Source organism: Nematostella vectensis, chromosome 14 (genome assembly GCF_932526225.1).
Source record: "Nematostella vectensis chromosome 14, jaNemVect1.1, whole genome shotgun sequence".
Taxonomy (NCBI): Eukaryota; Metazoa; Cnidaria; class Anthozoa; order Actiniaria; family Edwardsiidae; genus Nematostella; species Nematostella vectensis.
Genome location: NC_064047.1, coordinates 11773872 through 11790428, shown reverse-complemented (window position 1 = coordinate 11790428; position 16557 = coordinate 11773872). Strand labels below are relative to the sequence as shown.

Below are 16557 nucleotides of genomic sequence, written 5' to 3'. Positions count from 1 at the left end.
TTGTTTTCGTTAAGAATATTTCTGTATAAAAAGGAATAATGTCCAACGTATATAATATTGTATGTATATCGTTTTATGGATTTGCATGCTGCAGCATTGTTTAGGAGTTTTTTTCTATGGGGTCCTCCACTTAACTGATAATAGAATGCGTCGGTAAATCCAATTGTTATATACTGTGAAAACAGTATCTACATAATGGTTTATAAAGACGAACGTATTAAATACATATTGGTAATTTGACTTTATATTTAATGTGTATTTGTGCTACAAACTAGATCATAACAGTAAAATATAAAAGCTGAAAAGTACAACTCCTAAAAAATTCAGGGGCCCCCCTTTCAAGGACGTTTTCTTTATTTTCCTTTCGGACATTTTGGTGGTTAAAAAATTTCGGAGCCCCCCCCCAAACAAACTTAGAACCTATAGAATATTCAAAACAACATACGAATTTGAAACATATATCAGCCAGGTCACCAATATAAACCACAGAATCGCGCTGACAAAACTGCGAATTAGCAATCATAAGCTCGAAATCGAAGCTGCGCGTTATCGAAAACCTTACAAAAGAGCAAATGAGAGGATATGCCCTATTTGCGCTACCGGTGAGACTGACAAGATGCCCCAAATTTTGTGATGAAAGAGTCGAACTCTTCATAAACATTCAAATGCTAACAAAAATGTTCATCGAATGTCAGGAAATGACCTCTTCCTCCCATCATTAATCCACTTACAAAACTTTAAAAAAATAATAGCAAAATTTATTGCCAAAATCACTGCGTTACGAAGCACATTAACGTTGTAGTCCTTCATCGCATGTCAAACTATCTTAATTTTATTTGGAACTCATCCCATGTACACAATCTGTTTATATCTGTATAAGGACCAAATATAAAGTATGTGTGTATGTATGTATGTAACTCTATTTCTCGCAATTTCATTTCTCCTTTTAAAAAGCCTTTGTTATGAGCAGATCAATTTTCAATGCTTGCGGCTGCTGGAGATATTTGTACCGGGCTTTAGAGTTAGCGAAACGACCACCTACGGCTAACGGGAATCGACATATCCGCGTTCTGATCACGAAATGCTAGTTGCACAGATTCAAGACCATGTGGGAACAGAAGGCAAAAGAGTGTTATCGTCTGATATCGAATGCAAATGCATACTTCTTTAACAATATATCGCATTTATCATTTTCTCGACTCCGTGTAAGAACTAGGCAAATACCCATTGTCCTGCAAAAAAAATATTTATTATAGCTTTCCCACATTGGATCTTTTTTCATACCAAACATGCATGCAGGACATATAGAAGATAGTAAGATTTTGAAGAAATTCCGTGCATGTCCTTTGCTATATACCCTTATGCTATAATTCAATCAAATTTCCAGAATAAACAAAGGCATTTTTGACATGCCAGCGTGCATTTGCCTTTGGGTTGCCTAGTTCTTACACGGAGCTTTCCTTTAAATGGTTGACTTTTTGGTTAATTGTATAGCAAATCGATGTCATAATAACGGAGAAAATTAGTCACGAGCGATGTAGAATGCACAGTTGTAATACCTAGTCCAGACCTGGGACTCTCTTTGCGCTCGACATTCTGGCTTTCGTGAAAGAGGGTCCATTATTTATTCATAGATCCGACGCGCGCACGAATATCAAATCAAAAAGCAGCAAATAGAAGCCAGCGAAGTGCAACCCAAATGTACCACAAAAGTCCCACAAATTGTACAACATGTCGGATGCAGACAGTGAGTCCTGCTCGAATTTATCTAAAATACAGATGTTTGTAGGTTTTTTTCTGCGACTTGGAAAAGAACCACGGTCACCTAAGATTATGGAAACTTGTCTTGCCGTCCAAACTTGGTGAAAATCTTGTAGAAAAGCATATATAACTACGAGTTCGGTTGTTGAATGGAAGTAGAACGAATCCAGCTCGAAATAAAAAGATTTGGAGTTGATAAGATGAAGCGGTGCTCTCTTCGGTAGGTACATCGTGTCTATGTGTCTTCAAAGCTATTTTTTGAAAACTTGCAGGGATTAAAGTGCGGGAAAAAGTAGAAAAGAAAGCCGAATTCGCTGTTTACGCCTTTTATCCGCAAACGTCAAGATTTACAGCAAAATTACAAACGGCAGTCTCATTCATATTTGTAAATGAAGTAACTTAGGTAATATCAAAAACAAGTTTAATGGTAGGACTTGAACTGATCTTGTAAGTGGTTTGTTTGCTTTTTGGTTTTCGTTTCTTCGTAGTACATTTTACGTGTTTTTCTACAATTTGAGTCCCAACTCTACACTAAATGTGGCCGGTCAAAAAAAAAGGCTAGCACTTTCTATGCTGAACGGAAAATGCTTATTAGCTTGTCAAGATTCACAGAAAAATAGGTCAAAGCAATCTTTTTCGCCGTCGATTGCCGACTTTTTGTGGGACATTTGTGGGACCATATGGCTGTTATCTTTCCTGATTGGCTATTTTGGTCGTGGGTAAATATACTTGATTTTCAATCTTTTCTGAGAACAGGACAGATGATAATTAGAGTCTGGAAAATATATCAATCAAAGAGCTTTTCCTTTTTTGTTATTAACACGCGCGCGCTTTAGGCAATAGCGTCATTCCAAACGAACGCGCGCTTTTTTGGAATTTGATTTTCAATCACATTTTTATCGCGTCTTTATAGAAAACAAATCCCAAGCAGTTCGCTGATACTCCTTCACATGTACAAAACATTTTTTTCAACTTAGCGTTGATCGATTTTCGGAGCCCTGCACTCGACAAGGTCTAGCGGGAATCGGCCCTCCTTAGGCACGTCCGTTATTGCGCGCGCTGGTATTTCAACTTTTACCGTGAAGATCGCTGATTGGTACATGTTCGCGCATGCGCATGCAATAAATACTGGACACTCTTTCACGCGAGCCATAATGTCGAGCGCAAAGAGAGTCCCAGGTCTGGACTATTGTAATACCAAGAACCAAAACCGAAGAGGGTAATATCTCCGTCTTTTTTCCTCACAGGTTTTAAACATCATAACCAATAATGAAGAAAAATGCATCCTCTCGTTACAAGAACAAATAGCGGATCTAGGGGGACAGCCAGAAAGCCATACACAGAAATTACCCCATCCCCCTTTGTTCCTCAGCCACCCCCCCCCCCCCCACTTTTAGCAAAAACCTTCCGCCCCTGAGGACTGCTTTTTCCTAGATATTCATAAAAATACACTGCATTTCAACCTGGAAAGAGAACGAATGTCGTGAAGGTACAAAGAAGAACCAAGTTAAAACGAAGTGGTGCTTGAGCTAGTCAATTTTCGCTCTATATTTGTTGGCATTATTTCCAGACTTTCTTCGACGACCTGCGCGCCTCGAAGTTGGGTATTGCCCATGCCCTTGATGTAAGAAGGAATTTGTTGATGCTATAGCGCAAATTCGAGTCCTTTCATTGAATTAGGTGCTATCTAAATCAAAAAGCGCGAGCTGTGGTAAGTGAAAATCAAGATAGAAAATATAGGAATCGACATAGCACCGGGGTAATACATAGAACTCCATCTCTTATTTATGCTCCCTTGTTTAAACTTCAACTTGTTAGTCATTTTTACTACTATCATTTATTATCGCCGATTAGAATTATTTAAAATAATTGAATTGTTGCAAATAATAATTAATTATGCACTTTTTCTAGGGCACATTCTAATTCACACTGAAATGCCAGGGCGCGCAATACACCGTGCTCTCTCCCACTCTCTTACCAGCACGAAGCCGAAAAACGTATTCCATTTTCCCAAGTCGGCATTGTCGTTGTTTCGCAGCCTGCGCGCTATTTCGCGAAGGGTAGTGACCCAAAATCTAAACTGGAAAACAATTCGAAACAAAGGACATTGCAATAAAAAGGATAAATTATTTTCTTGTTACCAAATCTCGCTCTATAAAGACGCATTGAATTTACACCTGATCACTTTCCGGTCTTTATAACTCCCATTATAATCACTATTGGATTACTAAAAAAATAACTATTTGGACCTCATGAAATTAAAAATAAAAACCTTATCGCCTTCTTTTTAAGTTAAAGTAAAATAATTGGGATACCAGTGCTCTTCATTCAAACAGAGCGAGAAATTTAGGATTTAATGGGGAGTGCAATATGTCGAGTCTTTGCTAGCATCACAACTCTCGAATTGTCTTTGGATTTTACGAGTCCCCCGGTCCAATCTTTTTATTTGAATTGGATCCTTGGAATCTGTCAAATAACGAGTTTACGATCGTTCAAACTTACGTTCCTTTGAACTTGTGAGTTTTCGATCTTACGAACGATCGAAGTTCGATCTTACGAACTCGAACAATCGAACTACGAAGTACGAGCTTGTGGTTTGTTTACGATTACGAAAATCGTGACCCCAGAAACGACCGGAGATCCAATGAATAAATAAATGAATAAATAAATGAATGAATAAATAAATGACTAAATGAATGACTAAATGAATGAATAAATGAATGACTAAATAAATAAATAAATAAATAAATGACTGAATAAATAAATAAATAAATAAATAAATAAATAAATAAATAAACAAACAAACGAACAAACAAACAAATAAATAAATAAATAAATAAATCGCACACATATCCAGGTCTGCAACCCCACGAACGGCGGTTCTGGCGCCATGGCCATGATATCACCAATCGATTAATTCTGACTGATTTTTCTCCAATATAGTTTGCTTCGATCATCAAACCCATTTGACATGAACAATTTACAATGTCTCCACGAAGTATTTCACGAAGTATTAGTTTGACGTTTTTTTTTTCCATTTTAACAGCTCTAAAAGCTTATCCCTAAATAACGACTAGGACAAAATGGCGCCTACTCCGCTATTTTTTAATATTCATAAGCGCTAGTGTTCCCTAAAATCGTCCCAGAATGCTCATGGATATAAAACTTACCATTACATCGAAGATACAGCTCTCCAAATACGAAGCGGTTTCCATGTTTGATAAGGCGCTACATTTTTTTCCAGCTACTGAATCTTCAATGAAACCTTTGCAAATACGTGTCGCATTTTCTTTTCTTTCTTCAGTTGTATATTCTTGTGCCTCCCTTCTTTTACGAATTCTATCCTCAGCGCGTTGCAAAGCGCGTAGATTCGTAGAGTCGGAAAATTCTTTACAGTATTCCGGCAGATTTTCAGAGGAAACTGGATTGCCCGGTGGTGGGGGTCTATGAATAGCGTTGTTTTGCGGGGTTCCACAGACTTTATCTTCATCTTTATCTTTTTCTTTACACTCACAGTATTTTGCAGAGTTACTTTCCGGAGTGTCTGGTGGTAGACTATGAAAAAAACTTTCTTGTCGTTTTAATCTGAAACAATAACAATGATTTAATTATTACAGAAGAGAAACTTCTCCCTGTAACCCACCTTGCCGTTTTACTGGAACAGCATGACAGTGACTGTTAATTAGCATGCGCTAAGAAACATAGATGGTTACGGGTTGCCTTCGGCCAGCGGGACGCAGAAAATACCAAAGTTCCGAGGAAAAATCTCGATACGCGCGTCAGATTTAATGGACCTTGCTTATGTTATATGTCATTGAAAAGATTAATAAATGAGAAATACGACAATTTCGTTTGTTCTTAGGTTTGGTGAAATGATTAATTTTTGACGGGTTAAAATCACGCACTTGTTTTAGCTAATCACTTAATAATATAATAATTTTGATATTTATATAGCTCATTTCAAAAATAAACTATTTATTAATAAATATTATAACATATAAAGATCCATCCAAAGACGATAAAATGTAAATATAAATATATAAAGAGATTACGACTAATATAAGCAGTGCTTAAAGGACGCGCTTTAACTCGCAGACTAAACTGCGCAGGCGCTGAATATGGCGGACACGTTTTTGCTTGCTCTGCGATTATCATATCTAGTGGTTTTAAGCAACCTTACTACACAACCTAATAATGGAATCTCACCCTATCTGAGGCTCCTCTCATGTATATTTACAGAGAGAATTCACTCTCTTAGGCGGTCAAGCTCTAGTACCTAAACATCGATCTCTCACACCACCTGGACATTAAAGTCGAAGATCCCTATTGAAAAATAGTCTAAGCATGGCTTTACATCTTTGGTAGTACCGGGGCATGATCCACCGATCGACATTACCGTTTTTGTTGATGTCTCCTCTAACCCCGGTCCCGATCAACTGGACCCTAGGAGTACATCTTTGGAGGGGAATTTGCATATTCGCCAAACCAACCATTCCAGCACAACACCACTCTCTCATTCAAGAAGTCAACTTAAGCGACTACGTCGATTTGCAGACAGAAACGTACTGACCTCCGAGCTTATCAACACCCTGAAATCGAACAATCTCTTCCGCTTCCGTGGCAAAAAGGCCGGTAAGAGATCAAAAAGTAGTGAAAATTCGCTATCGTCCGAATCCTCTTGTTTTTCTCGATATGCAAATGTCGCATCCGAAACGGGGAGAAACGCCCCACGACTGGCTGACCGCGTACAAAGCCCTTTAGCACAGGAACAATGGTCATCATCCACCCTTGATCGCCCTCTCGAACATGAGCCCATTGACGATTTGCATGACGATGTAAACAGTCCTACAGAACCGGCAACAGAGCTACGGTATGTAAATTCGTCTCGCCCGGCAATTCCATAGCTGATCGTCTGCAAAGCTCGCTCACTAACAAATAAAGTGGATGAACTGGAATGGATCGCGGTACAGAACTCTGCCTGTGTTCTATGCATTACGGAAACCTTGTTTTCCGACCAAATATCAGATGCCTCAGTAGCAATTTCTGGGTATAATTTTATACGGAACGATCGTTCGAGTCGCGCTGGTGGAGTTGCGGCGTACGTTCACTCATCTATTCCTTATAAGAGATTGACCGAAACCTTGTGGTTCCAACTCCGCCCGCGGCGTTTACCGAGACCAATTACCCCTTCTGATCGGAGTTCTACCACCCTCCACAAGCTACCGCCAAGGACAACGACAACTTTTATAATTATGTACAGAGTGTCGTCGATGATTATCAGGCCAGCCATCCTGATTGTTTGGTTTGCGTCACCAGGGATTTTAATCCCAACTCTACAAAAATTTCCCTAGTGGTGTTCAACCGAGCGTGCGGGCTTTCCCAGATAACCAAAGTTTTAACACGTGACACGGGAACTCTTGATTGGTGCTTAACAAATCTACCCAATCAACTGGGGTCCCCCGAACAACTTCCTAAGCTCGGTTCCAGCGACCATTTTTGTGTTTTGATAGACCGCATATAGATTCAACCAAGGCCATAAAAAAGTCGGTCACAAAGCGCGACACTAGAGACAGCGCGCTGGTTGCTTTTGGTCGTTGGACCACAAGTTTTAGCTGGGACTACCTTTTCACGCTAGAATCTTGCCAGCAAAAGTGGGATTTCATCTATAAAACACTATCTGTCGCTATTAACACATTCCTTCCCTCTAAGGTGTGTCGTATCCATGGAAACAACAAGCCGTGGCTGTCCTCTGCCATCAAAGCTATGATTTCTAAGAGACAGAAATGCTTGTCGCTGTTCGGAAAAGATTCTCAGCAGTTTCGTTACTGGCGTAACAAAGTCCAAGTGCATATTAAGGACTGCAAACAAAGATTCTACAATGCCAAGGTCGCAACACTTAAACAGTCCAACCCTGGAAGGTGGTGGAGGGAGGTGTCACTGTCAGGGATGTCTCGAAATGACAATCAATGGTTCAACCAGTTAATTGACGGGACTAACATTGTTACCATCTAACAGTTATGTAAAAATATTAACACCTTTTTCACATGGCTTACGTCTGAGTTCGCCCACTTGTCTACTAACTACGTCGACGCGATATCTGTCACTGAGATTCCCGAAGATCTATTTGTTACCCCGCGGGAAGCTACTGCAGCACTACGTTCCATCAAGCTAAGGAAGGCTCTCGGCCCGGACAGGATCCCCAACAAGGTGTGGTCCCTATTTGCTTTCGAACTTGCACCTTTTGTCGCCGAGTTGTATAACTCTTCCCTCCGTCAAGGTCGCATACCCTGGCTCTTGGAATGCGCAGCTGTCAACCCTATTCTTAAAGAGCGTCCTGCCTCAGTCATTGAAAACCATATTCGCCCAATCTCTTTGACTTGTCAAATAGCTAAAGTATTGGAACGGTTTACCTTCGTGCGGCTCCTTCCGCGGATCCTAGTTAAACCGGATCCCAAGCAGTTCGCGGTCGGAGGAAAGTCCACATCACAAGCCGTCTGTTACATTTTCCTGTGCGGCAAGATTGTTTTTTGCCGATTTTCGCAACGGGTTCGACTTAATTGACCATCACATCCTCTTGCGTAAATTAGTCAAATTCGATATTCACCATTCTTTGCTTAGATGGGTGGCGGAATTCCTTCACGGTAGATCTCAGTTCGTGAAAATCGAGTCAGCGGCTTCATCAACACTTGCGCTAAATGGAGGAATACCACAGGGTACCCGGCTCGGCCCAATCCTCTTTGCCGTGATGGTAAACGATCTCGTCACCTCCTGGGCACCTAGAGTAAAGTACGTGGATGATCTGACTGTCGTCGAGATTGTACAAAGAAACTCTCCTTCTGTATTAGATTACATTGTAAACGATATACACCAGTTTGCTATAAAGAACAACATGTGTCTAAATCCGTCCAAATGTTAGATCATGGACATTGATTTTTTGCAATACCGTGCTTGTACGTGGCGCCCAATCTATGTCGGAGGTACCACGCTAGAATGTGTCAAGTCGTTCAAACTTCTCGATATCCACATCACTAGCGACCTCACATGGGATGTCCACTGTGACCACGTTTGCAAAAAGTCAAATCGTAGGCTATATGCCCTGCGCTTACTTAAAAAGTGCGGCGATTAAAAACTGGACTTAGTCAATGTTTATTGCTCTGTAATACGATCAGTCATAAAGTACGGTGCCGCGGTGTACGCTGACCTGCCTGCGTTTCTTTCAGATGGTCTAGAGCGTATCCAGAAACGAGCGCTTAGAATAATCTTCCCATCCAATAGTTACAATGATGCCCTGGAGAAAGCCGGTCTTGTCTCGCTTAAAAATAGACGATTCATGCTTTGTCAACAATTCATGAGTTCCCTGTGTAAGGAAAACCCTTTAAATTGCCTACCCACTAGTAGGTCGGTCAAGGGAGTCAACCAGTACACTCTAAGAAGATCTGCTTCCATTAAACCGAAAATATGCAACACTAATCGCTTGTCAAATTTTGTTACTGTTAAGTATCTTGGTAATGTAAAGTCGTAATGCTTAGCTTGTATGTGCTAATTACCTGTAATTCAGTTTCTAACTGCAAGGGGTATTTAATAAACAAATCTATCTATCTCATGTGCAGTATTTAATATCAAAAGGTAGTTTGTTCCATAGGCTAGGCGCGCACACCGAGAAGGCCCCCACACCTTAAAAATTGAGTTTATGTGCCGGCTGCTCCAATAAAAGTTGACTCGCGGACCTAAGTGCTCGCTTAGGTTGGTAGAGACATCTTAGATCACTGATGAATTCTGGAGCCATGCCATGAATAGCTTTATGTGTAAGAAGTAAAACCTTAAAATTAATACGCTGCTGCACAGGGAGCCAATGTAATTGCCTTAAAACTGGCGTTATATGATTGTATTTCCTCGTAAAAGTAATGAGTCGTGCAGCTGAATTGAGTACATATTGGAGGCGCTTGATGAAATAGTCTGGCAGACCGACCAAAGGAGCACTGTTATTATCTAGTCTTGATGCCACAAGAGCATGAACTAGCTCCTCTTTTGTGAAATGTTTCTTATAAGATAAAAAAGCTGATTTACATGTTTCACAAACTTGAGTCTCATAGTTCAAAAGTGCTGTCAAATATCACGCCAAGGTTCCGTGCATGATCAGATGTAGTGACTGGAGTGCCTGCGACGGACGGAGACCTCATGAAGTGGTGGGTGGGGGCGATGCTTCGAATGGATTACCAGCAGCTCTCTCTTGTCGTTGTTTAGCTTAAGGTTGTTAGCTAGCATCCAAAACTTGATGTCATTGACACAGGCTGTCATTGAGACATCTTAGCTCGTTCGCTTGTTACCTCTCCAGCGGACTTAAAGTCGCTCACGAGTTAATCAACAGATCAGAAACAGGGGGCGTTATCAATTTCAAACTTCGCACAGAACCGTCAATGTTTATGCGATTGCACTAGATTTTTTACCAAAGACGACTCAATGTATGGAGAGTGGACACATTTAAAAATTGTATTTGTATTAACACGCAATAATGTAGTAGCACATAAAAAGTAAACAACATGTTTTGCACTTATTTGAGACTGACGCAAAATTGAGCGTTAGCTTTTTGACGACACTACCAGAATCAGTTCAATATGTGGTAATAAAGCCTCTGTGAAAGTTAGAAAGAATCAGTGAAAGAGAAAAAAAGTTTGAAATATATTAAGAATTTCGACCCGAAAAATTGCGAAGTTCAGTCCGTTCGAATAGCGTTTATGTCAAATTTGGTTTGGCTGGGTTCAATAGAAAGAAAGTTGTAACATTTTGAATAACACTACCATTTTAGAACATCTTTCCGCAAAACTGATAAAAACACATTTTCCGCAAATATTTCAACAATCAACCGTGGAATTTTAGAGATATTTGTCAATGATAAAGTTCGGTCCTTTAGACAACTACTCTGATCGATTAGACTACATAGAAGCGCTTTGTTTGCGGGGGTTGTTCATTTCACGCCACACAGCGGTATGCAAATCGAGAGCGTGTTGGAAATGCACACATCAGTCAGGGGGGAGCAAAGACGAGGGTCAAGCGTGTCACCTTTGACCCCCCCCCCCCAAACATGGGTGTAATGGCGGCACTCATTAGCATACAATTAGCATAGAAAGGGCACGTGGGACATTTTGCATGCCTGTTAACACGGAATTTCATTTTCTACTCCTCCTGAACTTTCCAAAATGCTAGTTAGAAGCATATTTCCCGGGGGTGCATGGGAACCCCCCTAGGCGCTAGACTAGCTATATTGTCAGTTAAAACAATAACATTGAAGTGGTTGATGGACATTATTTAGAGAGATTAGGAATAGGCATCAAATAATACCTTTTAAATAAGATCCTTATGTCTTAAAGCGCTAGATAGATGTGGCTTTTTGTCGTTTACGTTAAATGACTGAGGGGCGTAGCCACAGGAAAAACCCAAGGGGCTGCACCCCCCCCCCCCCCGTCTTGCAGCCAAATATACAGAAAATGTATGCATCGTTCTCAAAATTCTGGAGAAAATGTCTTATATGTATGTCTCCTTTTGGGTTCTCCTTATAAAAATCCTGCCTACGCCCCTGAGACTAACCTCCAGCTCTCTGCGAATTTAGTTGAGTCTGTATAATGATTGCTATCGCCACCATCGTTGAATTCGTCCTCGACACTCCCGTCACCGTTGAAGTTTCCACACAGACCTCTGTAGTTATTTGCTCTTTGGTTGGTTTTGAAAGCAGTCACATAGACTTTTAAGCCCCATGACCTTCTTACTATTTTAACCTTTGTCCCGGACGGAAGGATCACCTAAAACAATCAATTGCTCTGTGAGCCAACTTGTGAATGCTAATGTATTTTTCTAGTTAAACATAGAAGTATATACAGAATATGAACATATCAAAGATATGTATTTTTTTACCACACTTTAAGTACAGTAGCTGCAAAATAATAATAATAAAATTGGTGGAAATAAGAACCCGGGGTACTGCGGACAAAATAAAATGAACAATCCTCTGATTTTTTTTTCTTATTCTTTGAGGCAGAGAATCTTTTGCTATAGCTGTTGTAGGAGGAGTGAGATGATAGGATGCGCTCTGAAATAAGGTCTTCGATATTGTTGTCTTTAAGGTTCCATACGTGCTTTTCTAAATTCGGTCGCGTTTCTGTTTCTGGCTTGGCGGAATAGAAAAACCGTGGCAACATATATTTTGGCAAAATAAAGTTTCTTCATAAGGAAAAAGAGGTTATCAGTCCATACGTAAAAGGCAGCTTTTGTTATATGAAAATAAGGTATTTTTATATGAAACCGCAGATTTTTTTCGAGATATATATCCAATATGTATCATATGAAAAGGCAATTATAATAGTTTTACAAATCTACATTGACATGAAGTTATTGATATTATTATTATTATGCCCTAGACGTCGTGTTAGAGCGTTTAGAGATCTGCCCCGAGCATAGCCTGCGTTAGCTGGCGATTTTGTACTATTTTCAACGGAGAGTTTTCTTGCTTTATTCTTGTTTGCTTGTAGGACCGCGGGTACATGGAGCCTAGAGGTCTACTACAAAGGTTAGCGGCCGATTGATCGATATTCTCTTGAAAATCAGGTGCGGATCTAGGGGAGGGCCCAGATCAAAGCCAGGCGACTTGTACTTCCTGTACTCAAGCCGCCCTTGTGTTTTTGGAGGAGAGGAGTGTACCAGTTTTTGTCGAGTTTTGCCAGCCTGCCTCGTTGGGCTTTCCTCAGTTCAGATTTCTTCATTTACTGGAAACACTTTTTTTTGCTTTGACATTTGAGACATCAAAACATTGAAACAAGCAATCACAGATCAAATTGTAAGATGACGTCAACACACTCGCAGGAACTAAGTAAAAAACATGGCGGCCACAGAGAGACGAGAATGAGAGCATAAACTGACAAAACAGTAACTTTTTAGGGGGATTTAGACGTATTAAAACTCGAAAGAAAAGCCTTTGGGCGCAAAGATGTGGTAAAAATTCATATTTCGAATGGCTATGTTTGGTGGGAAAATCTAAAATCTTAAAATATAACCCTTGAATTTAGATATTTGACAATGTCCCTAGAGCATGAATGGGCTATGACTTGATAGCCGAAAGGCTAAATGGGCTTAGAATTTAAATGCCTTGAAGGCTAGAGGACAGGCTAGAGAATTGCCCAGGCGTGGGTGGGAGAGGGGGGGAGGGGGTATTCAGGTATACACATGATGGGCAACAGAGCTCAAAATGTCATACACTCAAAAAAGATGGGAACTTACCACCCACAAAATAACACAAGCCTGGTGGTAAAATGTTCAATCCAAGTGGACACAAAAAATGTTATTTAAAGCATATGTATAATGCAATATTTCAATGAAACAAAAAAAATCATGAGCTTATTATTCTTCTCCTAAACAAACTCCAACAGAGTTCTAATGATTTGAATTCTTTCTGGTAGAAAATTTTCAGTCAGAGTAAGTGGGAGAATAGTCTACACAATTTGTCTAATCATACAATTTTACAATTTATACAATCAAACACCATATACAAAAGTGATGTGAAATTAATAGATACCCTCTCATTTCAAAAGCCTACTACACCTTTGTAATTCACATTATGCAGTGTCTCATCTTATGTTTTAGTGCGAATTAAAAAATCCCAGAAGTATAATACTGTGTTAGCTCTGGGGGTTGAATACATAGAAACTTTTTAACCAACCTTCATCCATTTTCATACTAGAAATAGACAACCTTCCCTCGCTAGAAAACATGTTATTACTAGAAAACCTATTTTCAACAAGGGGTCCATGAACCAGGGGCAGGGCCGTAGCAGAAGCATCGGCGCATATCTCAAATAACATTGAAAACCAAATAATCTCAAACCATTTGTCCACCAAGCAGTGTTCTTCAAGCATTGTCTTTGTTAATATGAAGGGGGTCCCCCATTCCCCCCTTTTTTCTCCACAGTGCTACAGAACTGGAGGGTCAGTCTGTAACCATACTGTTAAAGTGTAATAGTCAATAACACAATGAACAAATAAAACAACTATTAGAAAAAAAGAATAGTATAAGTTATCACTAAGAGTGGCATACAAAGGAGAAAATTAAATGATCCATCTGTCCATCCTTATATTTACTTATCTTCTTCTTCTTTGCCATGGTCAATACCTTAATTAAATTGTAACAACTATATTTAGAAAAGAAGAAGGGGTTTCTTTTCTATTTTATTTATAGATTACAGTAGCTGATTATTAATGGTGGCCTTATTGCAGAGGAGCCTACTGAAACTACAGCCTCACACACAATTTTATTTTATTTTTATTCAGTTTAGCTATAAAGTAATAAACCTTGGCAGCGCTGTAAGCCAATAAAGCGAAAAAAAATGATAGCAATCAATAAATACGGCTAGGCTAGCTATCAAACGAGGCAGTCCACTTGACAACCTTCCTTTGTTTCCTATACTTATGTTGGAGATGTGCAGAGGTCAACACGAAATCGTTTAAATAAACCAAACGTCCGAGCAACAGGCGTCGCGTCCCATATAGAGACATACCGATTTCGAAAGCTACATAACTCCTTATTCTGAGAACAACTTTTTCTTATCCCAGAAAAAATTTTGTAGAGTGGTCTTGGCAAACTTCTACATGTGTTTGGGTTCGAAATCGGTCAAAAATGGCGCTGGGGAGCGCCAATCCCCTCGAAGTAAATACTCACTATCTTCCATGTTTTGACTCGCTCTTCGAAAACTTCGAATCGAACACACTGGTTGCTCTATAAATTCCAAAAATCGATGGGAAAAAGCTTTTAAAGCGAAAAATATATCTTCCTGGCGGTAAAAGCCGAGGGGCTTGAATGATGACGTCATAATCCGTTTAGGCCGCCACATTTGTGTTTCCAGAAAAGGAAGTTATCTGAACTGTTCCTGAACGCATTTCTCATAACTCATGAACTCTTACATATAGCTTTACCGGCGGGTTTTTTTTCGCTTTTCAGTCGCTTTTCTGTGCCCTTTTATTGGGAAGCCACAATAAAAACCTGACATAATCAAGAGACAGAATGTTTTGTGTTAGTGCAGCTTTTGCCGAGTTTTGGAAGATGTGGTCTAGAGAATAATTCGGAGCTGTTCCACTACGAAGCTTCTCGTCAATGAAAACATTAAAAAAAAATTGAAAGTCGCCACTTACTTGGAATGAAATAACCTTCGTGAATGAATTCTCAATTCTCAGATTTTGTCCAACTAATGAATCTTTGAAAATTTAACAATTTCCTTGCTCTTTTTCACTAAAATATCATTCTAGTTAAAAGCCATCTTTTGTTTATTTTATTTATTCATTTTCCTTAGATTCGATTAATAATAATCTGGCCCGTTTCCTCCCAACAGAAAGAAACAGCCCGGCATCAATCGATTAAAAGCAAAAAACCTAGGGCCGATTGGGCCATCAGCGCACCCCTGAACATGATCAAAACTTTTGCTTTAATTTCTTGTGCTTTAATTTTTTATATAGGGTTTTGAGTCCCTGTTGCTCAGTGTTGCCTGATATGGCCTTTGATAACAGGTATTTTAATACCAAAATGTTATTTTTGTATGCGTGCCAAGTGTTTTACTACGACCGGCCGTTGTTTGCATTGGTATTTTCAAATGCCACAACATTTTAGTCATTATTTAGCCCTCTCGGCGTTTCCTTTATCAATTAGTGCTTTCTTTTCTACTGATAGCATTGCCGAACGAAGTTCTTGTAAAAATCTAAAGCTTTTTTCGATCAAAAATATTATGCATTCCCTCACCCTTTGGTGTAAAAGACGGAGATAGCACTGAATAACTCTATTGAGAGTTCTCTCCCTCGATGAATGGAACATTGATTTCTTGTGTCTACATGAAATAGAAGCTATCATGTCTCATGCATATGCTTTTGAGTGTTTATCGATGGGAAATGTAAAACTCGAAAGATTAACTGAAAGGTTCCTCCGGGGGTTTCTTGCTTCGATTGGGGTGCCCCAATGTCAGCTCTATCAGGTTAAGGTCTCCAAGTAGACAATCGGCCTCAAAACTACCCTCAAACGTACAGAATCCCTTCACCACCTTAGCCTAAGCCTAAGGGCGGTTACCTAAGCCTAAGACCACCTCCATTTTTCGGTCAGTGGTATGACCCAACGATTGGATATGAAGCTTAACCAAGGAGAAGGCAAAAAAGAAGCAAAAGGCAAGAGGACTCCTGCTAGGTAAAAACAGCCCGTTCAACGGTATCCCACTACTAGGAGCGCTGCTATAAGGTTTGTTAATAAACCACTTCCAAACGTCGACCTTCTAAAATTGGTCACCAAGCTAGGCATAGAACACTTCAGAGGTGTATATAGTCGCGATGATCTACCCGGGCGGATCCATAAAAAGGAATGTGGGATAGGCAACCTCGACGGTAGTAGCGACATTGGAACTCATTGGGTCTACTACCGAAATATAGATGATACGTACTACGAATACTTCGACAACTTTGGAATCAGAGTCTGGAAAGGCACTTGCTTATTCAGGGGATGATATCCAAGAGAGGCTGTCAGTACTTTGCGGCTACTGGTGCTTGTACTTCTCCTTCGGTCAGTCTAAATGACCATTAAGGGGGAAACCATAGGTTCCTCATATCATACTTTTGTATACTCTAATGCTATATGGAGTCTTACTGCGTCAAGGAGAAGAGAGTTACTGATTGCATCCCAGACTCTGAACGGTACGAGAGAACTTAAAACGGACGTACGATACTAAAATGTACTTGCTCATCATGTGGCATAACTAAAATAGTTGATAAGGCTAGTATA

The 16557-nt window shown here is 39.9% G+C and overlaps 1 protein-coding gene across 5 annotated transcripts in view; it reads right to left on the bottom strand.

Moving 5' to 3' along the window:
• The window catches only part of LOC5504423 (von Willebrand factor D and EGF domain-containing protein), a 135990-nt gene that overhangs the window by 44963 nt on the left and 74470 nt on the right, over nt 1-16557 (bottom strand). For all 5 annotated transcript variants that reach the window (XR_007306498.1, XR_007306499.1, XM_048721668.1 and 2 more), the window contains 2 exons: nt 11347-11558; nt 4932-5346 (listed from right to left, as the gene is read on the bottom strand). Coding sequence is in view for 3 of the 5 variants with exons in the window: in XM_048721668.1 (XP_048577625.1) it covers nt 4932-5346; nt 11347-11558 (627 nt within the window). In the remaining 2 variants the exon portion in view is untranslated. The remainder of the gene's footprint in view (nt 1-4931; nt 5347-11346; nt 11559-16557) is intronic.